The sequence below is a fragment of the Humulus lupulus genome, chromosome 2 (assembly GCF_963169125.1).
Source record: "Humulus lupulus chromosome 2, drHumLupu1.1, whole genome shotgun sequence".
NCBI lineage: Eukaryota > Viridiplantae > Streptophyta > Magnoliopsida > Rosales > Cannabaceae > Humulus > Humulus lupulus.
The window spans coordinates 108,869,108-108,893,065 of NC_084794.1; the positions used below are offsets into that span (position 1 = coordinate 108,869,108).

Consider the following 23,958-nt stretch of genomic DNA (forward strand, 5'->3'; position numbering starts at 1 on the left):
TGGAACAAGTAAAAGGAACATGGCTGAGTTTGAAGTTAAGCTGAGAAACTTTGAAGGAAATACTCAAGCTACTACTGATATGAATGACCAAAGTGAATCTGAAACTGAGCTAGATGCAACAGAACAACAACCTGATCTATCTGGGTAACTGGAAAGAGATCGAGAGAGAAGAGTTATACAACTTCCAGCAAGATATGCTGAAGCTGACATGGTGGCTTATGCACTTGCATCAGTGCAGCAAACTGACACACCAGAACCCAACAGTGTTGAAGAGGCTCTTTCAGAGAAGAACAAGGCTGAATGGAGTCAAGCAATGAAGGAATAAATGGATTCATTGAGCAAAAACAGAACATGGGATTTAGTTGTAAAACCAAAAGGTCAGAAAGTGATTTCATGTAAATGGATTTTCAAGGTGAAGGAAGGTTTGAGTAAAGATGAGCCTTTGAGGTTCAAAGCAAGGCTTGTCGCAAAGGGGTTTACACAAGTGGAAGGAATCGATTACAATGAAGTGTTCTCACCTGTAGTAAAGTATAAGACTATAAGATTGATGCTTTCTCTTGCAGCACAACAAAATTTAGAAGTAGAGCAGCTTGATGTCAAGACTGCCTTCTTAAATGGTTTTATAGAGGAGGACAATTATATGCATCAACCACCTGGTTTTCAGGTGGAATCAAGCAACAAAGAGATGGTGTGCAAGCTTAGAAGGTCACTGTATGGGCTTAAACAGTCACCACGACAATGGAATAAGAGATTCGACACCTATGTTCAAGACATTGGATTTGTTAGATCAAAGTTTGATCATTGCCTTTACTACAAAAATCTTGAGCAATCTACATTAGTTTTTCTCTTACTATATGTAGATGATATGCTCATTATGGGGAAGGACAAAACAGTGATAAAAGGTATCAAAGACAAGTTGAAAGATGAATTTGAAATGAAGGAGCTCGGTCAAGTCCAAAAGATACTTGGGATAGAAGTGACAAGGAGCAGAAAAGATGGGATTCTGAATCTTAAACAAGCAAGTTATATTCAGAGGGTACTTCAGAGATTCAACATGCATGATTCAAAGGGTGTTTCAGTACCTCTAGGAGGACAATTTGAACTTTCAAAAGATCAAAGTCCAAAGACTATCGAGGAGACAAAGGAAATGGCAAAAGTCCCTTATGCTATGGCACTAGGGTGTTTAATGTACATCATGGTTAGCACTAGACCAGACATAGCACATGCTCTAAGCATTCTTAGCAGGTTTATGTCCAACCCCGGATTAGAGCATTGGAATGCTCTTAAGTGGCTACTTAGATATCTAAAGGGAACTACAGAGATGGGACTGAGATACAAACAGATGGATCAAAAAGTTACACTTGAAGGTTTTGTAGATGCAGACTATGCAGCAAGTAAGGATACAAGGAGGTCAACTACTTCATATGTATTCAAAACAAATGGAGATTGCATATGTTGGAAGTCCCAACTACAGTCAGTGGTGTCACTATCAACAACTGAAGCTGAGTTCATGGCCACCACCGAAGCATTCAAAGAGGCAATATGGTTACAAGGAATGCTACAAGAGCTGAAGATGATGAAAGGTAAAGCTAAGACATACTCAGATAGTCAATCTTCAATTCACCTCTGTAAAAATCCAGTATACACGAAAAGAGCAAACACATTGACATTCGTTTGTTTTGGATAAGAGAAAAGATAGAGGAAGATGTGATATCTTTGGACAAGATTGGTACTGAGGATAATCCAGCTGATATAGGAACTAAGGTGCTACCTGTGAACAAGTTTAAGCATTGTTTAAACTTGCTCAACCTTGGTAACTAATGCTGGAACTCTAGGATCACTATCTCTACAAGTGAAATTCTATTTAGGTTGTGATTTGAAGAATCTAGGTGGAATTTGTGGGAATAGTTTCTCCAAATCCCAACTAATTCTGTTAATGAGTTGTTTGGTTCTCAACTATCATAACAACCTCATTAGCTTTTAGTCATTGGTCTATAAAAGGACTTGTGGGATTCACTTGTTAGAAGACACACAAAACAGAGAAGAGAAAAACGATGAGAGAAGAACACAGTGAAGAGCACTACACAGATGAAACAACAGAAAAGCCAGATTAGACAAGAGAGCTCAAGTGTGGAAATCAAGATTGAGTATTGAGAAGGTTGTGAGAGCTGGGTTTGGAGAACTGTATTGAGAAGCACAACTGTTGGGAAAGTGCTTGCTCAGGGATTGAGAGGAAAACACCTGTGTGATTGAGTGTTTAGAGAGTTTGATCCAAGATTGTTCCAAGAAGCTCCATTGAAGCCTTGTACTCATTTCGTTGATTGAATAAAGAAGAGATAGTGGTTCCTAAAACTAGATTAGGTTCAAGATCACATTGATCTTGTTCTGAACCAGTATATATACTTGTGTTGATTTATGCTTTCATATTTTTCGTTTTCTAATTGTTTGATAATTAGTTTTACTGATTTGTATTCTTAGATTCATCTCTGGTTTACCGAGATTCATATGAGGTTCTTGAACTGGGAAATTTATCCTCATTTCCAACATATACATATATACTTTTATTCTTTAAAAGTGTTGTTTAACCCTCTTATTTTTGGCTCAATTTCCGCAAGGTAGCAACATAATAAGGATCATCACCAATCCAAATTAAATCATCTAAGTTTAAAGAAAATTTAGCCAAATCATTGAGCCTTATAATTGCCTTGTCTAGAAATATGACTAACTTTTATATCAAGGAAAGAAGACAATGATAGCTGAATAACAGAAATAAAATCCCCTAAAACTGAAAAATTACAGGGACAATAGGGAAACAAGAGTGCTACAATCAGTTTCCACTAAGTTGACAAAATGTGTAGGTGAGAAGAAGAAAGAAATATTAGACAGGTGAAAGTCAATTAGCACCGTTTTTATTTAGGAAACAAAGAACACAACTAAAGAGAAGGTATGTCACCAACAAGAGCTGGAGCAGCTACTAACGAAAACCATTTCTCCAAATAGCAATTGCTATTTTGCATAAAACAAAAAGTAACTTGTTAACCAATGAGCTGCTTCTTTTAAGAAAAACAATACTAGAGAAAACCACAATCTTACGCTTGATTTGATATTATTTTCTGTTTGAGAAAATTACATCTCACAACTTATAAATAATTTTATTTACAAATTTAATGGCAAAATTTTTAATTACAAAAATAACATTTTTTTTAAACGGCATATAAAAATAATACATACATCATGTAAGAATTGTAAACACTAAAATAATAATTTAATTATTTCTTTTCTCTCTATTCTCCATAACTTAAAAATAAAATTCTGGTCACACCGTTAATCATTTTGACTCAATAGTGGTACTATCGTGACCTATTCTTCAAAGTGGTCATTTTAATATGTTGGAAGTATATATTTTCTCGTCGTCACTATAATCAAAAGTAACCATTTGGTTGCTTATAAATACCAATTACATGCTGATTAGTTACATTTTTACAAAAAACTTTATTTTAGCTAAAATTTGGTTATTGGTTTATGTTATGAATGAAAAGTAATTTTTTAGGAGTAACTCAAGGTTTATGTCATGAAAAAGTAACAAATTAGTATCATTCTCTAATAAGTTATTTATGGTAACTTGGAATTATAGAAGTAATATTTTTATACTATATGATGACTAATTAGTTTCCAAAATAGACTGGAAGGTAATGTAAAGTATCTTAAATAATGAGACATGTAAATTACATGAGTGACTAAAAAGTCTATTAAAAGTTACCTGTAGTATACTAAATTAATTTTTTTTAATAAACTATATGGTAACTTATTATACTATATGACAACTCATTAGTTTCTAAAATAAGCTTGAATGTTACCAAAATGTATATTAAATAATAAGATACCATAATATAACCTAATAATAACTAATTGCTATATTAAGATGTCTACAAATAAGTTTCAGAATTTCATGAATGTTTCCAATTCAAGTATATTACTTTTGGAATCAGGTATTTTTTGATGATGTGGCATGTCATTTTTGTAAATAAAGTTTTGTAGGTGATTTTTGTAATTATTTTATGTTATATGTATATAATTGTAAAGATTCCTTTCTGTTTTTCAAAATTGTGTTTTTAGAAATGGGAATAGAAAAAAGATTTTTTAGTTTAAAAAAACAATAGGTGTTTAGTTAATGTTTTATAAAAATAATTTTTCAGTTTTATTTTTTTAAAAAAATCTTAAATAAAAAAATTAATAAATATATTTATAAAGAGAGAAATCTTTTAAAAGTTTGTAATAAATAATGAGATAAAGTAATATGAAAGAAAAAGTGATAAAAATAAGGAGAGAAAGTAAGGAGAGAAATTTTGAGGAAGACAAATTGAGAAGAGAGAAATTGATGCAAGAAAAAAATGAGAGAGAAAATTATGAGATAGGAAAAAAAATGAGGATATAGGAAGTGATGAGAGATAAAATAATGAGATAATAAGTGATGAGAGATAAAATGAGGAAATCAAAAGTGATGTTACAGAAAGTGAGGACATAAAAAGTAAGGAAATATAAATTAATGAGAGAGAAGACGATGGAAGATAATGATAATTAAAAAAGTTACGTGAAAAAAAAATTAAGAATTAAAAACAACTTTTTGTTGTTGTCAAATTTTTTTATTTTTTATAATATTGTTTTTAAAAATTATTTTCGGAAAAAAATGACAAACACTCCTACTTATTTTCAAAAAATAATTTTTAGGTTTTAAAAAAAATTCTTTTTAGCAAGGACTCAATTAGTAAATTTACAAATGTCAAACAATAGTTACAAGATTTATGAGCCTCCCATCATATTTAAGCCAATGCCTAAAATTTATGTTCGAGAATGCGGTTTCTTTTCAAAATGAAAACTAAGAAAGAACTCAATGGACTATGACCTAATTAGTGGTCTCAAATTAAGAAAGAAGTCTCATTTCGTTCCCTAATCAGACAAACTTTCATTTTGGGACTTCCCTAATAAGAAAGAAAAATTCATGCTATATTAATTTTGCTTTCCACTAAACACACAACCATACGATGGCATATGATTTGCACCATTTGGTGACTCGTGTAAATTTTGAAAAAAATTAAAACTTAAATTGGTAAGACACATAAAATTGAAGACTCCAAGTAACCCTATCAGTGAAAAATATCGAAGGGTATCTGTAAATTTCTGTGTAAGTCTCATTGTTCAATTAGTTGTGGTGCTATATACACCAATGATACCCGCAAAATAATGCTCTTTATCCATTGTTGTTTTTTGGTTCAAACTGTTGAAATTCTCTAGAGCAGTACTGCAATTCTCCATAGCTGTACTATGCAACACCAATCACATACTCAATTGTTTGATGCAACATTTCCCGTAAATTCCTCATCATAAGCATACCATGTTGAACATTAATGGAAAAAGGGAGTTTACAACTTTTTCATGGTTACTTTTGTTAGTTTAGGAGCAAGCTTATAATTCCAAGGTAAAGTTAACAAAATATATAACAATGATGGGAAAAAAACCACAAGAAAGTATATTCTAGTTGCAAGAAGTATATAAAACCTTACAAAAAAAAAGGGAAAGTATAAACATAATGAAGTTCTCATAACCATCACGAAAGTATTTTTAGACTACATTATCAAACTTGTGACTTAATAAAAATCATTATACTACTGCTAATGTCTCTAAAGATGGTGCGATCCATAACATAGATTTCCTAATCATCACCTTTCTAAACAACCGAACTGTCTTTACCATCAAATGCTTCACATCAGGCAAAGGAGAAGCGCAGGCAGCTCTTAACTCATTTGGAATTATGACAGCCTACACATATTAGCAAAAGAAAATACGAAAGAAAGAAAGACATCATCAGTAAAATATCATATTTGCAATAAAAAAAACATATGTAAGAAATAAATCAGATTAATTTGCATATGTAAATATATATGTACCCTTTCATAGCCAGAAAATATGGTCATTTTCTTTGTACCATTGAGTTCTGAAAGAAAATCTATCAAACTAGCGTACCACTTCACATCAAAAGTCTTTTTCTCAAGGCCTCCACGAAGTACAATATCAGCATTCAACAGATTTGATGCATTCAAGGAAATTAGACTCATTAACTCGCTAGAGTAGCGAAAGGAAACTAAACCTGGCGCATTGATGGAGATTTTACGCAGTGAACTACCATCATAGTGAAAGGAAACTAAATTTGGGGTATCAATTGTAGCCTCCAGCAACTCAAAACGCATACCAGAGTCCTTAATATATAGGTCCTTCAACTGTTGATTAATGATTTTGATATATTCCCCATAACAACCATGTAATCTCAAACTCTCTAGATGAGAAAGTTGAGGAATCAAATGTTCAAACCATTGATCAGTCAATAACCAAGCATTAGAAAACTTGAGATTTCTAATCGACGCACAGCGAATGAGATTGATATTGCAACTGCCATTGTATCCGTAGTATACAAAGGAATGGAGATTCTTAGCTTCAACTTTCACTGTCTGAACACCCCCTTGAAAGAATTCCAGGGATTTTAGATTCGAACTTAAAACTTGAGGTTGTTGCAAACCATGACAGTTTAACTTAAGCTTCTCGATACAAGGGCATCCCAGTAGTAGATTGTTCAAAGTTTGATCATTCGTTACGATATCTGTGAATTCCATCACAAGCAAAGATGGAAGGCTTACTATTGGAGAGCCGATCTTCAAATATAAGCCACACAGCTTGAGGACAGTTAATGTCGTTAGACTGAGTAAATCACATGGTAAGGTGCTGTATCTAGACGTTGTTGGGCTGACATTAATGTCTAGTTCCTTTACTTTTTTTCGTAATGGAAATCTTAACCAAACATCGATTCGATGATGACCTCCATAGAAATCTACGTGAAGCTTGAATTTAGTAATGGTTGTACCTTCAAAAGGGTGTTTCAAACACTTGCTTACAAGCTTAAAGAACTTGTTCCGGTCCCTGTTATAGTTGGGTTTTCTAAGATAATCAAGATCCCTTCTATCGTAAAAGTTCAACACATGAATCAAAGTCCACATGTGTCTCCATCGCTTGGAAACGACACTCATCCGAACCACAAAAATGGTGGGAATAAAGGATAATATGTGAAGAGCAACAGCATCAGGTAACTCAGATATTCGATCAATAGACAGGATGGACTCTAATTGCCTTGTTCCATCATGCTCTTTTACTCTTTTCGTATCCATAATGGTAAAACTAAGACAGTGTTGATTCAGTCATGGAACATCTGGATACAACTGTCAAGAACATTAACAAAATTAGGGAATGAGCACATAAAGTTGAATGAAAAATAAAGGAGTAATTAATGAGTATCATAAAGTTGATTAGAGCATGCTCATTTCTTTTCTTGGACTCACTATCTGGTAAGAAATGAAATGTGATTGTGAGAAAGAAGAAGACAGATTTTATTTTTTGATAAATGTGGGATTTCTTGGCACAGAGAAAGGGTGTCTATGTAGCACGTTTCCACGAAATGGGAAGATCAGGAAAAGTAGGAGAACTCGTCGGTTTCTCTCCTATAGTAGGTAGACTTTTTTTCAATTTGAAATTATAATCCCCAAACTTCCGCGTACTAATAAGTAATTATATATATTATTTCCTTCACCAATATATTTACATCCCAAAAATTATATAGACAACCCATTAATTAAAAAAAATTAATTTTTAAAATAAAATTAATTTTAATACTTTTTCTAAATATTTTTTTTGACATTCTTTAGTTTCTTTTTTTGTCAATTTCAATAACTTATTTTATCTTGTTTCATATTTTTTTAAAAATTTTTTTATAAAAAAACTCTTACTTGAAAAAGTTTTTATATTTGTTTTGTTTTAATTTTTATTTTATGTAAATTTTTAAAATATATATTATTTATATGTATTTTTTAAGATATGAATTTTTTTTTTAAAAAAAAATGTGAGCATAAGTTGAAAACACAAAAAAATTATATATTAATTTTTATTAAAAATTGGATATCTTAATCAAATTTTGGGTGCAAATATAATGCCCCTATCTTCTTTTGCCAAAAAAAAAATATAGTATTACATACAAATATTTCTTTTAATTTTTATTTAGCTATGGGGTGAAGGATTCTAATGTATATTTATCGAGTGAAATATCAACGATGATTGTAAAAGAAAACGACTTTGAATTCAAGAAACACCAAGATTTTACCTGGCTCGATCCAAAAAGACGACTACGTCGTGTGCAACTCTTTTTATTGATATGATGAGGAACAATTATTTAACATAACAATATATCACTTATTAGTACACGGAAGTTTGGGGATTAGAAAATATCCTCTCTATCATACCTCTTCTGCCTGTTTAAGTCCCTCAATTTGGAAGTACCCTTAATTAACACTTTGCCCTAAACTAGGGAATTTTTAGATTAAATACTGCTAGATCCTCCCAAGTGTTTATAGAGTTGGCTTGAAGAGAGTTTGAACAAATTTTGTCTCTTTCCCTCAATGAGAATGGAAACAACCTCAATCTAATAGCCTCGTCGCTCACCCCATTCATCTTAAAAGTTGCACACAGCTCCAGGAAATTAGCTATGTGCATGTTTGGTCCTCCGTAGGTAATCCACCAAACTGAATGGTGGACTGGACCATTTGTAGTATTGCTGGCTTGATCTAAAAATTGTTAGCGACAACAGTGAGGTGTTTGATGCATGAATGTACTCCTGTAACAGTAGGGAGTACATAATCTCTTAAAGTTCTTGCCCCTTGTTCAGTAGGGACCTCAGCAGCCGCTACCCCTTTGGCATTATTGGCAACATTATTTACTGCATTCCCTTGGTTTGCAGCCATCCTTGTCTCCAACCTCTTATTCTTCTGCTTCTGTCTACAGGTTCTCTCAATCTCAGGATTCACTGGTAATATCTCAATTGTTTTACCTTGTCGCATAAACTAAAACTACCTGAGATAAGAGAATTAAGACACCAACCAAGTTAGAATTATAAAAATAAAAACAACCAAATTAGAACATAAATTAATTATTTTTATATCAATAAGACAATCCCCGACAACGACGCCAAAAACATGTTGCGAGATTTCAATGTGCAAGTATACACAACCGCATACAAGGAATAATAGAGTTAAGTAGAGTATCATCCCATAAAGATCGTTTATTAACTACCAATAATTAGTTTCCTAATTCTATTTGGCTAATAAATATTGAATTCAAGAATAACAAGAACAAAAGTAAAAATTAACAAAACTAACAATTAAAAAAAAATAAAACCAAATAGAGGTGAATTAATTCAAATGGATGTAAAGCTAGGGTATTTAATTTCACCATCTATCCACTTTATTACTTAATCAATACAATTTCAATTATTCTTTCTCTTATTGTGAAAGCAGATTTACTAAAGTAATCCATATTCTTATTAAGATATTTAAATTTCTCAACCTATATGCGAATTTTCTACATCTTAGTCATAAATTCCAAACATAAGGCAAACATTAAGAATAGAAATCCTAAAAGCTACACAAACCATATAGGTACTCTCATCCTATATCAAAATATGTGCCTATTAAACTATAACATATTTAACTCTCTCCTCTTAGATTTTGAATTAAATTCATAAGTAATGCAAATAATGACGTCAAATTATTCACATTCATTAAGCACAAAATTCAATATATCACAATGAAGAAAAAGAAATCATAGAGATTGCGTAGGGATTTGGGCTTCAGGCCTATTGGGTTTGATAGTAGCCGAAGGCGTGGGAGGATGTAGTCCTCCTCCCAGTACTTTGTACGACCACTACTTCTCTGATGGTTGTGTCTAGTTCATACTCCGTACTACTCAGACCTTTTTCGTACCTCTACTTTGTCTATAACTTGATAGACCCTTGAGAGCTTGAGTGTAAGGTATTTATAGCTTGAGGCTGAGGAGAGACTATGCCTTTAGGCTGTAAGGACCTATTAGGCTTATTTACTTTCAAGCTCAATGGTGGTCCTAAGCTGATACTCCAAGATTGTTTAGGTCCTTTGAATAATCTTCTTAGCCTCTAGGGAGTCTCACATGCGTTCCATGGTCCTGAGTAGGGTCAAACTAATGTTTGGGCTTCAGTGGGGCCTTGAGCTCGCCCCCCAGGTCTCCCCTTGGGTGAGCTCACCCCCTAAGCTTGCCCCTGGGGTCCTGGTGGGTTTGGACTTGGTCTTCGTGTTTTTCCTATCTTCTCAAAGCACCTCTTGGACGTTTGCTTCTTGTTTGGCTTCTCTTGTCATTTTTCAAGACTCACACTTGCCCCCTAATCTATAAGAAGGTGTCCTTCATCTTCTTGTAGATTGTTGGTGATGCTTTATCATGGAAAAATTGCAACAAGTATGGCTTCTTTCTTTCCTTGGTTTGAAATCCTACACTTGGTTTAACACTAAATTAACCAATGAGAATTCTTTGTAGGATGGTACAGATCCTTGTGTACCTTTTTAAGAAAGGTACTAATATTCTCTCTCTTTTTGTACCCTTGGATTGTATTTTGATCTAACGGTTGGGAGTGATTGACTTTCCCTATAGATACCTCCTCTTTTTTCACCTTTTACCCTTACTTCCTTTTTACTCTTGCTTGACTTAGTGGTTGGTAGATATTCCTTTCTTCCAAGAGGTTTGAGGTTCAATACTTTGTGGGAACATTTTGAGGTAAATTTCCTTTCTTTTCTTTTGTACTTTGATTTAGTTTTTTTTTTTTTTAAAATGTGTGGCCAATTGTTTCATCTAGGCCAACATTAGGAGTTTGTCTCTCACTTGAGGTTGCCCCTCTTCCCGAGGTCACCCCGTGAGGTCACCCCAGCCTGAAGTCACTCCTCTCCTTGCAATCGTGTGCTTGAGCTCCACTTCTTCCAAGTATACTTTTTATTCTAATTCTCCTGATGTCTATGAAAGATAGGTTGGTGTCCTTATTGTAATTATGCGGGCGTTGTTGAGACTTATTAATTTGTCCTACACCAGACCATTTCTAGATCCACAGGTTACACTTTCTTGCTTGGGGAGTCATTTTTTTGCTTAGGCACGCAATTTTTGTTTTCCATATTTTATATACATACTTACATGTATGTGTATTTGTCGAGCCTTTTAGTCATGGCCCCGAGTGGGTCTTCAAGGATCCTTCCTGGTCTCGTGCGTATTGAGGTCTCATCCTAAAATTCTAAGCATGACAGAGAGGAGATAATACAAGGACATGGAACTCTAGGATTGTTAGCACCTCTTAGGAGCAAGGTTTGGGACTTAGAGAGCAAGTTTGACCTCGTCCCTCGCGAGGAGTTGCCGGTTTCCCTCTCGTCTCCGAAGACCTCCATCGTCCAGTCATGTGATGCTCTATTGCTTGGAAAAGTTTAGATTGCCTACTTGAAGAAAGGTATACCCTCTATGCTTGCATATTCTTATGATGAATGTTCCACTAATGTAGCCCCTCATTCTATTCGAAAGAAGACACGGGCGGACAGGAGGAAGTGGCGTTGGAAAAGGTCTGCTATTAGACTAACTTCTCATTTTTCTTGTATTTCAGATATGTCTAAGAAGTAGAAGAAATCGACCTCTCCCATCCACTAGTCAGCTCCTCCCTTCGCTGTTGCTTCTATCATCTCCTAGATGGATGAGTGAAGGATAGCTGACGTGGTGCAAAAGTACAAGCTCAAGCCACCCATTCGCTGCATCCCTCCTACTGAGCGATGCCGCACCTATACTCCTTATGAGACGGTGGCTTTTAGCGAGTTTATCCTCAGGTCTAGGGGAGCTCTTCCACTGCATCCTTTTTTCATCGACATGTTAAGCTACTTTGTCATTGCTCCTTTCCATTTGGCTCCTAATGCCTAGATCACTTTATTCTACTTGTTCATCTTGTATTAAAAAAATTCCCCGAGTACCCTCACCTTTGAAGATACACTATATGTACAATCTCAAGAAGGTCCCCAATAGTCTTGGTTTTTATTATCTTGGGAAAGCCTTTGAGGAGAAGGACTTCATGGTTGGGTCCATCTCCAACCCAGGGAGCTGGAAGCAAAGTTTCTTCTTTATTGAGAGAGTCTTTGCTACCCACAGAGATTTCCATATGTCAGGTACTTCTACTTTTCTTTTCGTTTTACTCTTTTAGTTATGAATTTCCCTTCTCACTTGAGTAACTTATCATATAAAATTTTTCACTCCGTTACTCTATCTTCTTTTTTAAGTGTTTGGAATTCCCTTAAGATTGAAGGGGATGCTATTAATCGTATCAGGGACATCGCTAAATTGCTTGATTAGGACAAGTGGGCTAAGATCCTTTTTATTGGTGCTAACCTTTGAGAGTATGGTCTACTTTTAGCTAATCAACCTGCCTTTCTCCTACCACTTCCTGACGGGAAGACTTACGAGATCGATACTGGTAGCATTGAGGTTGCTCCGAAGGACAACGCTGGTCCTTTGTCGTCCCTTATTATTCATATTCCAGCGTTAGCCTTTGCTAGAAACGTGTCTCCTGCTGTGGTTCCTAAGCCGTCGCCTCCTACTCAGTTGAAGAGGCATTGTTCTGTGCTTTCCCTCTCTCGTACTGGCGCTCTCCCGACTTCGTCACATGATCCAACATTTCCTGGCTCTTCTCGGCCTGATGAAGTTAGTCCGCTACCTCCTGCCGGACTTCGCTCTTAAGTTCACCTTTCTCCCGAGGAGAGGGATTTTAGATCTACTCCTTCTCCCTCACATTCAGCTAGTAGTCCCTGCTGCAGATTTTATGCTATGCAAGTATACACAATCGCAATTTGTAATAAATTTCTTGGTAAGACCAAGTATCGTCCCATAAGGACTGAATTATCACTTATCAAATAACTAATTCTTAGTTTCTATTTGGCTAACAAAAATTAGTTTTGTACTTTGATAATTAAAATAATGCAAACTAGTAAAGGAATAAATAAGAATAAATTTCAAGAGATAAAACAATTAGGAACTTTAATTTCATCAACTCTCCTTCCTACCAATCACTAACGCAATATCAACAATTCTTCTTCTTATTTAATGAGAAAGTTGGAAAAATGCATTTTATAATCAGATTAGGAATTATAAAACTCAACCTAAGTGTGAATTTTCTATATTTCTATGATAAATTCAACAATTAAGAGGCAATGAATACACAACGTAGATGCTACACAAATAATCTTGATACTTTCATTCTAGATTAAATTTGTGTTGATTTTATCAAAGCTTGTTTAAATCTCACCTTTCAGAATTTTGATTCAAACTCAAACAAATAATGAAAATAGATGGCCAATCATATTTCATGCAATAAACACAAATTGAAACAAACTCGATAGATGAAGAAGAAGATTAACATTGTATTTTCTCATAATAGGAGTTCAAGTGAATCCATTAAAAACCCTAATAAAAGATTTAGTTCAACATCATTCTAAAAATATCAAAATCACTTAAGCTAAACATAAGAATGAAAGGAAATCGAAAAATAACTCTTTAGAAAAAATTGAGATGCTCTACGAGGTGTTCTCCACTTCAAATTTTTTGTCCCCCTTTTTGTCTACTCTCTCTCCTTTTGAAATTAGGATTAAAACCTAATTTTTTTCTTCAGAAGTAATGCGGGCCGCAGCCCAACACTTCAAGTGCCGCAACCTGTGTCAATTTGGGCTTCGCATGGACGTCAGGCGGGCCGCGGCTCAACCTTTTCAGCACCGCGGCTCTGGGTCAATTTTTGGGTAGACAAAGCCTTCAACGATGCGACTCTTCATCCCTGCTCCGCGGTCTGTGTAGACCCTTGAAAAAAAATAAGCTTTCTGCCTTGGACCTGGCCGCGGCTCAGCACTGTAGTGTCGCGAACCTTAAGAACTTTCCCAATTTTTACATTTATGAGTCCAAAAATTCAACGAAGCCGTTAAATGACTCAAATATCCAACCTAATATGGAAACAACACCAAAAAGCCATATTTTTGTCATCTTTTTCACCAATTTTCTCTAATTGCTCTTTTCCTTTATTTGAAAGCTAAAACCTGTAAACAAGAAAAAACAAAGCATAATACTGCACTAAACAACTAAAAAGATTAATGAAAACTACCTAAAACATGACTTAAAAACAACACAAAACTAGACACAACAAACTCTCCCAAACTTAACCTTTACTTGCCCTCGAGTAATGAACTCTAAACACTCTAAATAAAACACAAATAGACTCTAAAATGAATCAAGTCAATAGCAATTGATCTAGCCTAAAAAATCATGAATACCATGCTATATAATCCTTAGAACATTATAGCCATCATTTTACAATCCAAAATTTTAAGTAAAATATTTCTCAAATTCACTTAGAAGCATCAATACATATGGCAACCAAATCATGATTAATGAATAAACAAGTACTCAACTTAGTTTACACAAAACTAATTCCCACCAGTAGTCCATCGAGTTCATAATCCCATAGGCCTGCTAACTTACTATTCTCCACTAATTTAGACTAAAACATGCTCAAGAATCACAAGGACTTTTCAAGGTTATCACGAATGACTTCGGTGAAGGTGGGTGAAAAAGTCATTTAAGCTTAACCTACCACAAGTATATAAACCAATCAAACCAATGTACAACTTTACAATCTACAATCAACCATTCATTACCTTTTGTTCATTGCTTGAAAGGGATTTATTGTAACGCAACCAAGTATATATATATTTTTCATTTTTCTTTCTTTTGTTTTCTTTAGAAGATGTATGCTTCCCCCAAACTTATTTCTTTATTACTCAAGGGAGGTAACATTTAAATATAATAAATATATATTTTCTTTCTTTTCTTCTCTCTCTCTACAAACCATTCCCAACACATTACTTCCCCAATTACATATTATATTCTCATGGTAGTCAACGGAAAATGAATATAACTAAGGTTGATGAAGTTCAAAACATGGTACAAACAATGAAAAAGGTACTTTAAAGCTCAAATGGGTTAACTATGGATATCAAATTGTAAAGGCCGGCTCGAAAGGCTCAAACGATCCAACAAATGCCTTAATCATCTTCCTAAGCATGCAAAGCCTCAAAATTTTTGTCTCGAATAGTAAACAAGCAAGTTCTAGAATTTTCCAACATCTTTCCTCAAACCAAAGATTCAGCAATGCATAACCCACACCATTGAGTACAAGAAATTCAACAATCATGATCAAGTATTCATATTTATTAAGAACTACAAGTAAACTCAAGAAATATCCAACTCAAGCACACATATTTTTTTTCATAGCATAGCTTTTAGTTCCAACAAATTATATCACACTGTATTCACTCAGTCTCATCGGATATCATTATCAACTTGATTCACTAACAACATGACACTAAAGTTAATTACCCAAATAAGACACTAACAACAAACAACTAAACACTAATAACAAAAATAAATAAGTCTCCTCCCCCTCACTTAATTAACACATTGTCCCAAATGTGTAAAATAAAGAAAGAAAAAGAAGAACTTACCAAAATCCCGACAATATATCTCAAAATGGCAGTGGCGGCGATTGTGGTTGGTAAGGCGAGTACTACGGAGGACAGCCAAATTAATTATGTTGATCATCATTCATCATCCAATGGTGCACCAATTGAACCTCATGATCATACCTTTGCTCCATGTACTGATTCCAATGTTGATTCTGAGCATGATGCGATTGGATCATATATTGATTTTGTTCAATAATATAATCCAATCTATCATGAGTCCACTGAGTATGAGAGTCAATAGGCCCACCAAGAGCCAAAGAGTGTGCACCACGGCTCGGCCCAACCTCATCAACTTCACCAGTGCCCAAAGGAGCATTCTCTTCTTGTTCTTCAGTCCACTGGCGCTTAGGCACATTGCCAGGCTGTGGTTATTTAAGAGAGGTCGTGGGAAATTGATGAACCATGGTTGGGTAATCGGTTTCATGGGCTTCCAAATGAGGTCTCCTTCAAAGATGGGTACCTCATAAACTTTGCACAAATCAGTAACAAATGCTCCATGCCCCAGACCACCAGTTGTATTGAGCTTACAAATATTTTGAATACTGTACCAGATCACCCTTCCCACATCCACTATCATACCTTTCATAATGGCATACACAAGCAACAACCTTTCCCGATCAATAAAGGAAAAATTAGTACTTGATAAGAGACGAGCACTTACAAAATAACCCCAGGCAAGAGCTATGGGATTCAACTGCCACCAGAACATGTGTTTGGCCTCCCCATGGGCATAATTGAACTGAGCCCCAAGCATGCTCAATGTAAAAAGTAGGTAGTTGAAGAAGAGTATTAAATGAACCAATGTCCGGTGGTACATCTTTCTCGCGGATGAAGACTTTGTACTCTTCGTCTTGACTAGTAAAATTGGCATAAAACTCATACAATTGGGAGTAATTTGCACTGTCCACTTGTAATGGCTCACAAAGTAGCTGCTAATTTTTCCTCGTAATCTCAGCTCGAATTTTCTCATATGTGGGGTCATTCATATATGAATCTGCTTGATATTCCATTCCCCTTTCCAACACAACCAATTTCCCATTCAATCTTTTAAACAAATCCGAGGCTTCCTTGGTTTTAAACTTCGCTGTATTAAAGTCGACTTGTGGTGGAGAAGGTGGAGGAGCATTTTGGGAGAATGAGGTGTTGGACACCTTTTCGGAATGGGCAGCACACAAGGGATTTCTTTTAGGACCCATAGCACACTTCCACAATTTTCTTTAATCACCAAACCCCTCAAAATAAATTTGGGCAGCACTTCCCCTTGTTTTTATTGGTTTCCCACAACAAAAAGTCACCCAGAGTACTCCAATTGCACACCAAATAATCAACAATCCCACAACAATCCACAAAATTGCTCCAAAATTCTCCACACAATAATTAATCCACAAATTTAAAACTTAGCACAAAAACTTCACAAATAATGATGAAATTTGACTTACTTGTGTGAGATACACTTGTGCTACACTTTTCCTCCCTTTCCGAGCAACAATTTCAGAACCCAAGAGTTGTGTGTGGGAAATTTTCTAATTTTAGGGTTAGGCTATGGGAAACATGGGGTGGAGGAGAAAGAAAGTGGAAATAATATTGGGTAAAATATTGTGGGAGATGATTGTATGTAGGAGAATGATTAATGAGTGTGGAGGGGGTGTTTATGGTTGCTGAGAATGGTGGTGAAGAGGATAGGTGTGGTTATGGTGAAGGAGGAGGAGAGAAAATGTGAAGTGAATGGGAATTTTTTTTGGAATTTTAGGGATTTAATGAGCCTGCTCGAAGTAGTTCCGTAGCCCGCAACAATTTGTTGGGATTTTTCTGGGCTCGAGCGCCACGACCCTCCACGGCTGTGCCGTGGCCCATGTTGCGTCGATTTTTTTTTGCCTTGAACGTCGCGACCTTCCAGGGCTGTGTCGCGGCCCGTGTTGCTTTGAAAAAGAACCTCCAACTCTCTTTGGACTCGGCTAGCTGCGACCCTTAAACTTCCCTTGGGCACATGTGTTTGGCCTATTAAACCGAGCCCCAGGCATGCTCAATGTTTCAGCCACCTCCACATAATCAAGTTCACTAAAATGTGCCAACTGATGATACTTATCTTCAAGTGTCGAAAAAGTAGGTAGTTAAAGAAGAGTATTAAATGAACCAATGTCTGATGGTACATCTTTCCTGCAAGCGAAGAATTAGTACTCTTCATCTTGACTAGTAAAATTGACATAAAACTCATACAATTGGGAGTAATTTGCACTATCCACTTGCAATGGCTCACAAATTAGCTGCTAATTTTGCCTCGCAATCTCAGCTTCAATTGTCTCATACGTGGGGTCATTCGTATATGAATCTGTTTGATATTCCATTCCCCTTTCCAACACAACCGATTTCCCATTCAATCTTTTAAACAAATCTGAGGCTTCCTTGGTTTTAAACTTGGCTGTATTAATGTCGAATTGTGGTGGAGGAGGTGGAGGAGCATTATGGGAGGATGAGGTGTTGGACGCCTTTTTGGAATGGGCAGTGTGCAGGAGATTTCTTTTAGGACTCATAGCACACTTCCACAATTTTCTTCAATCGCCAAACCCCTCAAAAGAAACTTTGGGCAGCACTTCCCCTTGTTTTATTGGTTTCCCACATCAAAAAGTCACCCAGAGTACTCCAATTGCACACCAAATAATCAACAATCCCACAACAATCTACAAAATTGCTCCAAAATTCTCCACACAATAATTAATCCACAAATTTAAAACTTAGCACAAAACCTTCACAAATAATGATGAAATTTGACCTACTTGTGTGAGATACACTTGTTCTACACTTCTCCTCCCTTTTGGAGCAACAATTTAAGAACCCAAGAGTTGAGTGTGGGAAGTTTTCAGATTTTAGGGTTAGGCTATGGGAAAAATGGGGTGGAGGAGAAAGAAAGTGGAAATAATATTGGGAAAAATGTTGTGGGTGATGATTGTATGTACGAGAATGATTAATGAGTGTGGAGGAGGTGTTTATGGTTGCTGAGAATGGTGGTGAAGAGGAGAGGTGCGGTTATGGTGAAGGAGGAGGAGAGAAAATGTGAAGTGAATGGGAACAAAATTTGGAATTTTATGGATTTAATGAGCATGATCAAAGTAGCGCTACGACCCACCTCAATTTGTTGGGATTTTTCTAGGCTCGAGCACCACGATCCTCCAAGCTTGTGCCGCGGCCCAAGTTGCGACGAAATTTTTTTCTCGGCTCGTATCGCGGTACAAGCATGTAAACCACATTGTAATACTTTTGCAGTTGTTATTGTTGGTACGAAATGACCACCACAATGAAAAGTATGACAATGAGTCAAAATTGACACCATTTCATCTTCAGCCACACATCGGTGAATAATCTGATATGCACAATGCTTGTATAAGATGGGATCCTCCCAATAATAATGCTTTACCTTTGATAAAAAAAATTTTAGTTGTTGTCTAGACATTTGTGGAGGCACTATATTGGCAGCCAAGAAATTAACGTAGTTAGCAAACCACAGTACCTCCTTATTCTCCTCTACTTTAAATAATTGCTAATCCAGAAAAGCATCATTAATCTGCACCTCTTTCTTACTTTGACTCTCATCCAAAGTTAATATAGACAATTGATCAACTACCAAATTTTCAGTGCCTTTCTTATCCCTAATCTCCATGTCAAATTCTTGTAGTAGTAGAACCCAATGAATGAGATGAGGCTTGGAATCTTTCTTAGTCATAAGGTATTTAATGGCAGAATGATCAGTGTACACTATTACCTTATTCCCAATGAGATATGGCCTTAACTTATCAAAAGAGAACACAATAGCCAAAAGCTCCTTTTCTGTAGTAGCATAATTAACCTGTAACGATCCAACTATTCTAGAATTTGGACCATTAATTACTACTATACTAATCTTAAGAAAACGTACATATGAAATAACCATAACTTTATTTAAAAACTGTAAAGTAAAGGTTAAATACATAAAAATTCATTTAGGATATGGGATCCCAATGTTTTGAAAACAAAATATAACTTAAATAAATTGGTTACAAAATTAAGTGCGGAAAAAAAATAATACATAGAAATCATAACTAAAAGACTTAAAAGCTTCATCCTCGAATCGAACGAGCAATCCACCGATTCCATCCTGCCTCAATACACATCCCCAAGCTGCCAAGAATCTTTTCGCCGCCATAACTATTTTCCTGCACATATAAACATAAATGAATGAGCCTAATACCCAGCAAGGAAAATCTAACACATAAATCATATACATAAAATTCATATCAACATATACTAAAACATATCATAACATATGTCACATATACTATAATGGCCATTATTACTTGGGGTCCCATAAACTAAACAAGTCATATGCCCATTAGATTTGTGGGGCTTGCTGGCTAAGCAAGTCATATGCCCATAAATTTATTGGGGCTTGTTAGTTGTACAGGTCATATGCCCAAGTCTACAAACATACACATCACACAAATCATAAGTTAACATAACACATAAATCATAAGATAACATATGGCATAACACATAATATCCTATCCTATTTTCCTTACCAATATACCGGGATGATGAGAACAAAGTCGGGATTTTGGAACACTCCTAAAAACCATAATATAGAGGTGAGTATTATAAAAGAAAGAGATGAATGAACTAAAAACCACCGAGAATATTCTTACCGACAAGAAACCTCAAGTTCGAAGAACTTAGATGCCTAACCAAGAATAGAGAAGACTGAGTTAGGACTATAAAACTAATGAAACAATACTGAAAGGAACTAAGAATAGGAATACCTTGAATGCTTCTATGACCGAACTATACCTCGAAACTGAAATACACTATAACCTTACTTCCCAAGTATTTATTAAGCTTATAATGATTAAGCTTATAACCCCAATCCAAGTGTTTATCACTCTATAGTCTCACTAGCACTTGGAAGGCTCTGATCAATGCTTGAAGAATGAATGAAAAGGCTTGGTGCTAGGTCCTATTTATAGAGTTCTTGGAATAAAAATCTTCTTTTTGGCTTTGAATAAAAATAATGAATTTAATTGAAAATATTTGAATATTCTTCAGCCAAAGGCTTAGGACTTGGTCAAATTGTTCAAAGAGAGGTTTAAGAAGTTAAAGCTTGATTTATAAAACAAAATAATAAAAACAAATAGAATCCTAACTTCTAACTCCCTAAATCTCGTAACTCTAAACTCACCTGTAGTAAAATCAACATATCTGGAGCTGTAGGACTCCGATTTAGACTCTCTTTATACCGTTAGAAATATAATTCAATTATCTACAACTTTATAGAAATACTATTTTTCGAAATTCATAACATAACTAGGTCAAAAATAGGTCAGTAGTTACAGTACCCTAAAGTTAGGAAAAATCTATTTAATTATCTAACCTAATCCTCAAATAAATAAAACTATGACAAATGTCATGCTCCTAACATATTCTGGTGAAGACTAAGTCTTATATTTCCCTTATTTTATCATTGAAATAATAATTCTTTAATAACCATGCATATGACAAGTGTTATAATCCTATTGGCTCAATCTAAACCTTATGTTATAATAATTATCATATTAATAACCAGTAATATTAATCAAACCTTATGTTATAGTTAATATTCTTAAACTATAGGTTAAACTTATAAAATCCCTAACTATTTCTAGGAGTTTCCAACTAAGTCCCGGCTTGAACCAAAATCCACAGTAATAAACATACTATAACTACTACTAGCTATTACTATTACTACTACTATCTAACTAGCTAAGTAAAGTTCTTGGACTCTACATAACCTGAGCATCATTCAATGTATGACTTGCATAATAAATAGTTCTAAACACCTTGTCAACTTGTTGGCCCAACACTACTCCTACTGCATAGTCACTTGCATTATACATCAACTCAAATGGCAATTACCACTTAGGTGCAACAACTATCAGTGCGGAAGTTAATTTCTCTTTAAGTACCTTGAAAGCATGGCGACACTTCTCATAAAATTCAAAAGGTACTCCATTCATTAACAATGTAGATTGGGGTTTCGAAATCTTCAATGAATCTTTTGTACAACCCCGCATGACCAAGAAAGCTTCTAACTCCTTTTACTGAAACCAGAGGTGGTAAATTCTCTATTGTTGATATCTTAGTCCGATCTACCTCAATTCCCTTACTTGAAATCTTGTGCCCTAGAACAATTCCCTCATTCACCATAAAGTGGCACTTTTCCCAGTTCAATATTAGGTTAGATTCCTCACATCTCTTAAGAACCAACTCCAAATTGGCCAAACAATTATCAAACGAACACCCATAAACAGAAAAATCGTCCATAAATATCTCAATACCCTTTTCTACCATGTTCGAAAACATTGCCATCATACATCTTTGGAACGTTGCAGGTGCATTACAAAGTCCAAATGGCATTCTTCCAAACGCAAAAGTACCATACGGGCATGTAAACGTGGTTTTTTCTTGATCCTCAGGTGCAATGGCAATTTGATGGTATCTTGAATACCTATCCAAGAAACAATAATAACTATGGCCTGCCAAACTATCCAACATTTGATCAATGAAAGGCAAGTGAAAGTGATATTTTCTAGTGGCCTTATGAAATTTATGGTAATCTATACATATCCTCCAACCTGTCACAGTACGAGTCAGAATCAATTCATTATTCTCATTCTTAACCACTGTCATTCCACCTTTCTTTGGAACTACTTGTACTAGACTCACCCATGCACTATCAGATATTGGTTATATCACCTCGACATCTAACCATTTAAGAATCTGCTCAAGTACCACTTCTTTCATAGCTGGGTTGAGTCTTCGCTGAGCTTCTATAGATGGCTTATTATCCTCTTCCATAAATATTCTATGCATCACTGTTGAAGGGCTTATCCCTCTAATATCTGCCAATGTCCAACCAATGGCCAATTTATGATCTCGTAAAACCCTCAATAACTTTTCCATTTCTATTTTAGAAAGTGCAGCGGATACAATTACAGGTAAAGTCTATTTCTCACCCAAATATGCATAACATAAATGATGTGGTAGAGACATTAATTCCAACTCTGGTGGCTGCTCAATGGTCTTTCTGGCCCTTGTTCCCTCATCTCGACATCATCATCATCATCATCATCATCATCTTCCTCACTACTTGTCAAAACTGCCTTTAAGGCATCCCTGTTCCACCTTCTTCCTAGAACTACATTATCAATCACACCAATGCTATTGCATCTGTCACTCACCCTTGGATAAGTCATCGCCTTAAAAACATTGAACACAACCTCATTCCCCTGAACTCTCAATCGAAGTTCTCCCTTTTGAACATCAATTAGAGCTTGTCCTATTGCTAGAAATGGTCTTCCAAGGATAATTGGCACGTTTGTATCTTCTTCCATATCGAAAACTATAAAATCGATTGGAAGATGAACTTATCAAATTTTACCAACACGTCTTCAATAATTCCCTAAGGGTGCTTGACTAAACGATCTGTCAATTGTAATGTCACTGTTGTGGGCCTTGCTTCACCCAACCTTAGTTTGTGGAATACTAACAATGGCATTAAATTTATAATGGCACCCAAATCACACAAAGCATGCATACATTCAAAGTCCCCAATGGTTCAAGGTATGGTAAAACTCCCTGGATCTCTTAACTTTTGCGGGAACTTTCTTTGCAAAATAACACTACAATCCTTAGTCAATGCTACAGTTTCATAATCTCCCAGCTTCCTTTTGTTAGATAGGATCTCTTTCATAAACTTGACATAGCTAGGCATTTGTTCCAATGCTTCAGCGAAGGGGATATTAATATGCAACTTTTTGAATACCTCCAAAACCTTCGCAAACTGTTTATCCAGATTGTGCTTATGAAGCTTTTGTGAGTATGGGATCTTGATATGGTTTTCAATGCTTACTGGTAGTACCACTTCCTTTTCTGGGAGGCTATTAGTAACCTTTCCTTAACTAGAGTCCTTCTTTGCTATGCCTTGGTCCTTTTTCTCCTTACTTATCTCCTCTGACTGAGTTCTCTTACGCTTCTTGAACTGTGTTCCACTTCTCAAGGTGATTTCTTGGCACTGTTCTTTAGGATTCACTTTAGTAGTGCTAGGAAAATTTCCTTGTGCTCTATTAGTCATTAGATTGGCCAATTGCCCTATTTGTGTCTCCAAACTCCTTATAGATGCCCTTGTCACTTTCATGAATTGGTTCAACGCATCAGGTTGTGGTTCAGTTTGCTTCATGGGAATTGACTGTTGTGGAGGTCTATTTTGTGGTTGATAAAAGCTCAGTGGAGGTTGTTGATAAGATTTTTGAGTGGGTTGATTATTTGTCCAAGATAAATTTGGGTGGTTCTTCCAACATTGGTTGTATGACATGGAATAAGGGTTATTGTTTTGTCTCTGGTAATTCCCTATAGCTTGCACCTCTTCCATGGCATATTATTCATATCTAAGACAGGGCATTGATTCATTGGA

At 35.5% G+C, this 23,958-nt stretch overlaps 1 protein-coding gene across 1 annotated transcript; it reads right to left on the bottom strand.

Moving 5' to 3' along the window:
- Positions 1 to 5,248: 5,248 nt before the first annotated feature.
- LOC133814608 (FBD-associated F-box protein At4g10400-like) lies at positions 5,249 to 7,214 on the bottom strand. Its single transcript, XM_062247547.1, has 3 exons — positions 5,946 to 7,214; positions 5,749 to 5,817; positions 5,249 to 5,320 (listed from the first exon to the last, which is right to left on the bottom strand). Exons 1-3 carry the CDS (start codon positions 7,212 to 7,214, stop codon positions 5,249 to 5,251), a joined length of 1,410 nt encoding a protein of 469 aa, XP_062103531.1.
- Between the last annotated feature and the right edge of the window lie 16,744 nt (positions 7,215 to 23,958).

What these genes read in the sequence shown, in the direction of transcription:
- LOC133814608 (XM_062247547.1), bottom strand. Translation starts at nt 7,214, where the DNA reads ATGGATACGAAAAGAGTAAAAGAGCATGATGGAACAAGGCAATTAGAG. An exon ending in TATTTTCTGGCTATGAAAGG is followed by an intron (nt 5,818 to 5,945) that starts GTACATATATAT and finishes TAATATGTGTAG; the next exon opens with GCTGTCATAATTCCAAATGA. An exon ending in CTGATGTGAAGCATTTGATG is followed by an intron (nt 5,321 to 5,748) that starts GTAAAGACAGTT and finishes GGTGTTGCATAG; the next exon opens with TACAGCTATGGAGAATTGCA.